Source organism: Simochromis diagramma, unplaced genomic scaffold (genome assembly GCF_900408965.1).
Source record: "Simochromis diagramma unplaced genomic scaffold, fSimDia1.1 OVJJ01000771.1, whole genome shotgun sequence".
NCBI lineage: Eukaryota > Metazoa > Chordata > Actinopteri > Cichliformes > Cichlidae > Simochromis > Simochromis diagramma.
The window spans coordinates 79,333-86,632 of record NW_024387180.1 but is presented as its reverse complement, the minus strand read 5'-3'; the positions used below and the strand labels follow the sequence as shown (position 1 = coordinate 86,632).

Here is a 7,300-nt window from a genome sequence, read left to right as displayed (position 1 = left end):
ATCTCACACAGCTCCAGCAGTCATGTGACTACGACTCAGTTTAGCAGTAGCAAGCTTTCAGTCTTTTTGTGTCCAGTTTGGATACAAGAAACAAAACGAACGACAAACTTTTAAAACTGTAATATTAATGAATAAAAAAATCTGTATTTTGGGAATAAAAGCCAAGTTTGTTGTTTTATTTTTATGTATTTATTTTTGTTGACTTTGAGGTACTGTGACCTTTCATTAAAAAACATATTTTTAGTATTATTTTAAAAAAATAGTGCCCTTGCACTTGTGTAATAGAAACAGGACTCAAAATAGTATTTTGATGCGTAATTAACATTTTTTAACATTTGTTTTTAAGGTTTTGGGGTTTTATGATTTATGCAAATAGGTCTTTAAACTGTCACAGACAGTCTGCCTGCTGGTAACAGTGACTGTATTTTGGCAATGATTGAATATCAACCGATGACTGTACAAATCACTGTTACGTGTTTTCTACAGTCAGTGATACCAACAGGCGGCGCCATTAACCTGATATAGAAGTTGCTGTACCCGGACTTATTCAAAGGACGGACACATGAAACGGAAGCAACATCATCGCTTTTCCGGCATGCTCCTAGTTGAAGAGCAGCAAAGCGCCTCACTGCGATTTTTTCACGATGTCTGCTAAACTAAATGCGCTAAACAGTGATTCTTACATTGACATTAGTCAATACAGAGACCAACACTTTAAGGTAAATGAGGAAGGCGGTGACTTATCATAATTTACGGGAATGTAAATGTAATGTGTCTTTTAGCTAACTGTTAGCAAACAACAAAGGCGAGCGGTGCTGTGTAGTGGAGGTGACTCGGGAACAAACATAACAGCAAAACACATCTCTGTATTTTAACCTGGCCTTAAAAACTCCTGATGTTTTATGATGCTTCGTTGGGACTAAAGCGTGGCTAACTTATAACTTAACTCCTTGCTTCAACACAGGTCGTTTGAACGCTATAATGTCAACTTATTGAGAGCAATTTTTTTTAAACATTTGTAACGTTGCTTGTGCTTTTAGGGTAATCGCTATGAACAGGAGAAGCTTCTGAAGCAGAGCAACACTTTGTATGTGGGCAACCTCTCCTTCTACACCACCGAGGAGCAGGTAAGACACAAAACCTTCACCAATTAAAGTAATAACTCGGCTTTATTGGAAAGTTGCTGAATTTCTTCTTCAAAGAAACCAATATGATGGGGAAAATTGCTGACTGAGCTATTCATACATTAGGAGACTCATTTATAAAACAGTGCATGTGATCTGTCTTCAAAACAAATATATTTAGTCAAATATTGTCCTATAGTTATGCCAGCAAAACACCACTGGCATTACACATAAGCTTAACGTGTTTATATGTTTAGAGCAATCACACGGATTCCACTGATGTGTTGCCTCAGTGGAAGTTTTAATAGGTGAATTTAATACATTTATGAATTTAAGCCTTTTTTGAATTATGAAAAAAGCTTATTTTGATTGTAAAACGCATCAGACTATAAATTTACAGTCCATATGTGCAGGTGTTGACTGCACACATATGGACATATATAATTGGGACACAGCCATAGACTGACTAGAGTAGGTGGGGCATGTGTGTGACAGGCGCAGCAGTGCGCTCTGTGTTGGGTGGCTGTAGTTCAGGAGTTGGAGCAGGTTATCTACTAATTGGAAGATTGTTGGTTTTCCTAAGTATCCTTGGGCAAGATGCTGAACCCCAAGTTGCTTTCCCCAATTGTGTGTGACTGTGCGATAGAAAGTGCTTGTATGAATGGATGAGTGAGCCATGTTGTGTGCCTGACAAAAGTCATGTGAAGAGTGGCATTTTAGCTGTTTTGAGCTTCACAGCAGCTTGACACTTTCAGCAGCACTGCACTCAAGCTGTCTTTGTGTTCAAGGGTTGGAAAATTTGATGGAAAAAAACTGAACGTCAATGTGTCGCACATAATATATGTCAAAAAACACATAATAGACATATTTTCAGTGTTGATTTTTCTGATAGTTTATCATAAGAGAAGTCCCAGAGTTGGGAAATTCACAGAAGATATTTTGTTAAATTTTCTCAAGTTTTCTAACTTTTTTTGCCAATGTGAACAGGTACACGAGCTGTTTTCTAAAAGTGGAGATGTCAAGCGTATCATCATTGGCCTGGACAAAATCAAGAAGACTGCTTGTGGGTTCTGCTTTGTCGAGTATCCTTCAAAAATATTTAATTCATGCTAAAAGAAACTGTCAGTAATTTGACTGCCTTCAGAATAGGGCTGGGCAATATGGCCTAAAATCCATATCACGGTATAATTTTAGCACGTGTGGTAACGATATATATCGTGATATATTATTTTCTTCTGTATAACGTATTTTCCACACTATAAGGCACACTTAAAATCCTTTAATTTTCTCAAAAATCGAGAGTGTGCCTTATGTATGACCTACTGACCTCGAACTGATTTTGGCATGCAGAAATCTGTTAAAAAATGTTTTAGTGCAACTTTGGTAAGCCGTACTGCTTGATGGATTGTCAGAGCATTACGGCTGCCATAGTGAGGAGCTTCGCAGAGTAAACAGGGTCCAAAACTCCGTCCTCTTCAGCTCCCAAAGTCAAATGAACACAGAGTTAAAAACGATCTAAATTCTTTCATCTTTAATAAAATCATCAGCGTTGCTGCTTTACCAGGTGTAACAATTAAGTTTAACATCCAGGCATCCATGAGAACAGAATTTATTAAATTTAACAGAGTTACAAGTTAACAGGAAGTTAGCTCGCTATTTTACACCTAAACATTTCATACCATGTTCTGACTGAGAGATTTTTGAAGCTAATTAAAACGTACAGCTCTGCTACCACTTCCAACATAAATGAAGACAGAAAACTAAACAGCAGTGGCGTTTGCAGGGTTACTGAAGTTGGACTACCTGGTATATAATGTTGTGCTACCTGATTGCTAGCGACACAGGTTTGTTAGCATAACATTAGCACAGTGAAGCTGGAGGATGAACGCCAACTTTTTTCCACTCGATAAAAGTTAACGTGAGGGATTCTGGTGGTCAGGGACAAATGCAATGGCATAGCAGGATGCTATACACGGGCCAAACTTCAGTCAGGAGAACAACTGAGATTATTCATCCACAATAGGTTAGTTATTAATATACTGCAACAACATGGGGATAGAGCAGCTGCGAGAGAATTCAACATTAATGAATCAATGTTACGGAAGTGGAGGAAGCGCAGTTTTTGGCTTTCCTCATATTTCAAAAGTGCTTCATCTCTTTGCTATGACTGTCGCCCGGCATAATTTGCAGATGATTATGGTTGAAGCCGCTTCGATGCTTTCAACCAAAACAGGCGCAGCTTGATGACATCATCAACATGCGCTATCGCGGTAGAGCGGTATAGTCAAAATCTCTATCGTTGGCCATATTTATATTGTTTCTATCGTATATCGTTTCTATCGCCCATCCCTACTTCAGAATCCCCTTCAGAAGTTACCAGAACATCATGAATTGCACGTGTTGTGCCTTAACGCTGTCCCAGATACTACACCCGTGGAGATGCAGAGCATGCCATGCGCTTCATTAATGGCACACGGCTGGATGACCGCATCATCAGGACAGACTGGGATGCCGGCTTCAAGGAAGGAAGACAGTTTGGTCGTGGCAAATCAGGAGGACAGGTGAGGGTTAGGATATGAGTACTTTAATAAATGGAAGCAACCTGCTGTGGATGCCGACTGCTGGTTTATTTATTTATTTTTATTGGAGCAAACTACAAAGCTTAAAGTTAGTTCTGTGAGTAACTGCACTCGTATTTGAATTAATCCAAAAAGATATTAACCCACGACTAAAGTAATGTTAAAGAACATTGTAGACGTCTCTGATCTGGGCTTTAGAGCTCAGCTCACTGGTATAATTTAAACACTTACAGTAGTTGTTCATCTTGTTTATTTGAACGAAATCAGCCTCCAATAGATCATGCTGTTGTGATTCGAACCCTGCATAACCTGCAGTTTTATCACTTTGATAAAAATATTGTTTCAGTTTAGTTTTTAATGTTATGTTTTGTTTTTTGTTTTTTTTTACTGATTGTGAGATAAGAGTTTTTAAACCTCTTGACTGGGGTGCACTTTGTTACTAAACATTCAGATCAGCAACTTTCAATTCAATTTTATTTATATAGCCCGAAAAACAACAGCCGCCTCAAGCCGCTTGTCCAGACTTCAGTCCAGAAATGCTTGCGTCTGCTTTTCAGATCCATATCATATCAGATTTGTTTCGTTTAATGCGCCTTATCATCCGGTGTGCCTTATAGTCCGGAAAATACGGTATTTTACTCATACAATTCATAAATGAACTCACCAAAGTAGGGACACTTAATTGGTGATTGTAGTAGTTTCCATTATGTTGAGAGCTCAGGTTTGGCTGATGCTTTTTGCCTGACTGTCATCATCATGACGATCATTGTCTATCATTGAACACTTCAGCAATCTCTGCACTGCAGATATTTTGGACAACAACATAAAATACAGCATACTATGACATTTGAAAAAATGACACATACTGAAATGGCATTCAAAAAATCAATACACTTTATCATGGCATTTTAATACACCAGTATGATATTTAGAACTTAGAAAATAAATTATGCATGAATACCCATGGCCTTTAAATAGATGGCATTACCGTAGTAATGCATTAGCAAAATGAGCGGGTATATTATGCTGTTAACAAACACAACATAACATAATCATGTTTTATTTTGTCGAGCTTTCTGGGAGCGTAAACATGGCAGCAAATATTGGGCAAAGGACCTGATTATTGTTTAGATTTTCCTTTCCTACAAACACCCAGCAGTATGACTCCTGAAAATGTTTGTGTTGGAGCGTAAAAGTTTAGTCTTGGTCATTGAGAACAGCTCATTAAACAAATGTCACGTTAAAGGTTGGAGTGATGAGAAGTGCTTCTCAAATGGTTGGATGCTGATTTTACAGGGTTGGGTAGAGTGTGTTAGTCTCAGTTGAACAAGTGATTGATTTATACTCTCTTCCTTTCCCCCCCCTCTCTGTGTGTTTCTGTGTGTAACTGTGTAGGTGAGAGATGAGTACAGGCAGGATTATGATCCAGCGAGAGGTGGTTATGGTAAGCTGGCTCAGCAGCATCGACCCACAGAGGTGCGCAATAGTTTTTTAGAATAAAGTCCACAGCAGTCTGCCTGGACTACAGAGTCCCAGCTGTCAGTCCTGCTCCGGATTAACTCTCCCACAAGGTCACAGCAAGCTACCACAGATCATCTGAATTTGTCATGAAAGCCCTCTGCAGCAGTCCTGCTCGGACCACTGGATCCAGGTGTGAGCAGATGTTATTTATTTGTTTTGGAGGCTTGGTTTTTGCTCTGCCCACCTCTGCGACTAATATACCTGCCATCTGTCTACATGGTTGACATGTGATGTTTATTATCCTGTGTAACGAATGCCATTGATTTTCCTGCAGGCTGGAAACCCTCTGATAAAGTTGTCGTCTTGATTTTCTGTGTCATGTTCAAATAACGACCTGAAGTTGTGAAGATGTAGGTCTGCTGTTCCATGTTTGAAAACCGTGTCCAAAACTGCATACTTTTTAAAATAAAGTCTTGTTTTTTTGAAAGTTCATGTCATTTTGTGGAGTCTGTTTGATTAAAAAGGTCTTTGCTTAAATCTGCGATCTCTCTCAAATACGGCTAAAGAACAAATGTGAGCAATGATTTTGATTCCTTTTCCTCTTGGTATTTTGGCTGTTGACAAATGCTAGTTGATGGAAATAAGCTGTAAATACAAATTGTGTAAAGTGTCCACTTGTGTTACTGATCTGCTGTATGCTACTTCTCCAGTGTGGAGACATGAGACATACATTGTTATTATCTGTCGGCAGAAAGGTGGTGGGTTATTTATATCTGATCATCGTATATATGAATAGATATATAGTATCTGTCATTGGGTGGATATATTAGGAAGAAAGTTAATATTTTGTCCTTAAAGCTGATGTGTTAGAAGCAGGAAAAATGGACCCAAAAATAACACTGTTAGTGAAAGGGCCAAACTTGTGACCGGCCATTCGTCCCCTTCCCTAACCCGCACCAAATTGTAGGCGCTGCGTAGGTCTAGTTTGGTGAAGATGCAGGCCTGGGAGAGGGAATCGAGTGCGGTGGATAGCAGAGGAAGAGGATGACGGTTCTTAACAGTGATTTTATTCAAGCCCCGGTAGTCTATACAGGGGCGAAGCCCGCCGTCTTTCTTCTTGACAAAGAAGAATCCCGCAGCTGCAGGGGAGGTAGAAGGGTGAATGAAGCCCTGTTGGAGAGCCTCAGCGACGTACTCCTCCATGGCTTTGTTCTCTGCGGGTGACAGCAAGGACAGGCGACCACGAGGAGGGACCGCTCCCGGGAGGAGCTCGATGGCCATGTCGTAGGAGCGATGAGGAGGGAGAGCAGAGGCTCGCCTCTTACTGAAGACCTCAGATAGGTCATGGTAAGCCGGAGGGATCTTATCCAGATCAATGGGCTCCGGGGGTGACGCCTCTTCTGACTTTGAGTCCTTTCCAGTCCGGAAGAGAAGGCAGCGGTGGGAACACTGGGGACCCCAGTCCAGGATCTGGCAGGAAGACCAGGAGACGTGGGGGTCATGTTGACGGAACCAGGGGTAGCCGAGGATGAGAGGAGAGGAAGTGGCCGAGACTACTAAAAACCAGATCTCCTCCTGATGATTCCCGACAGACATGCGGACTGGCTGGGTCTGGAACTGGATCAGGTAGGGTTGGAGTGGTCGCCCGTCTACTGAGGTCACCGGGAGGAATCGGTCGACGGACGTCAACGGAATGCGAAGCAGAGAGGCCAGTTTCTGATCGATGAAGTTCTCAGCGGCTCCAGTGTCCAGGAGGGCTTCAGATGAGAGCCGTTGGTGTTTCAGGTGAAAAGTTACCGGTAACAAAAAACGAGAGGGGTCAGAGGAGTGGGAAGGGCCAGGTTGGACACCCCCGCAGTCTACCTGGCGTCGTCGTTTCCCGGCCGTAGCGGGCACTGGGGACGACGGTGTCGAGCTGATCCACAGTAGGCGCAGAGGCCCTCACGCCAGCGTCTCTCTTTCTCCTCTTTGGGGAGTCCACCCAGCTGCATGGGCTCCTCGCTGGATGTGCTGCTTGGGCTAGCTGTGGCTCCCTCAGAGGGGGGAGGAGGTTGCGTAGACGTGGTCCTCTGAGGCTGGAAGGGTTTGGAGGCCCGAGGGGTATGGCGAGGCCGCGACATCACGCGTTGGTCAATC

The 7,300-nt window shown here is 42.0% G+C and overlaps 1 protein-coding gene across 1 annotated transcript; it reads left to right on the top strand.

Annotated features, from left to right (window-relative positions):
• Positions 1–563: 563 nt before the first annotated feature.
• On the top strand, positions 564–5,504 carry LOC120745030 (nuclear cap-binding protein subunit 2-like). Its single transcript, XM_040049639.1, has 5 exons — positions 564–719; positions 1,041–1,127; positions 2,112–2,206; positions 3,547–3,685; positions 5,099–5,504. The coding sequence occupies exons 1-5, from the start codon at positions 645–647 to the stop codon at positions 5,201–5,203; spliced, it is 501 nt and encodes a 166-aa protein (XP_039905573.1). The 5' UTR covers positions 564–644; the 3' UTR covers positions 5,204–5,504.
• The last annotated feature ends 1,796 nt before the right edge of the window (positions 5,505–7,300 follow it).

Excerpts from the sequence above, each read along its gene's own strand:
- LOC120745030 (XM_040049639.1), top strand. The coding sequence starts at position 645 with ATGTCTGCTAAACTAAATGCGCTAAACAGTGATTCTTACATTGACATT. Across the intron at positions 2,207-3,546 it reads TGTGGGTTCTGCTTTGTCGA|ATACTACACCCGTGGAGATG; the intron begins GTATCCTTCAAA and ends ACGCTGTCCCAG. Across the intron at positions 3,686-5,098 it reads GTGGCAAATCAGGAGGACAG|GTGAGAGATGAGTACAGGCA; the intron begins GTGAGGGTTAGG and ends GTAACTGTGTAG.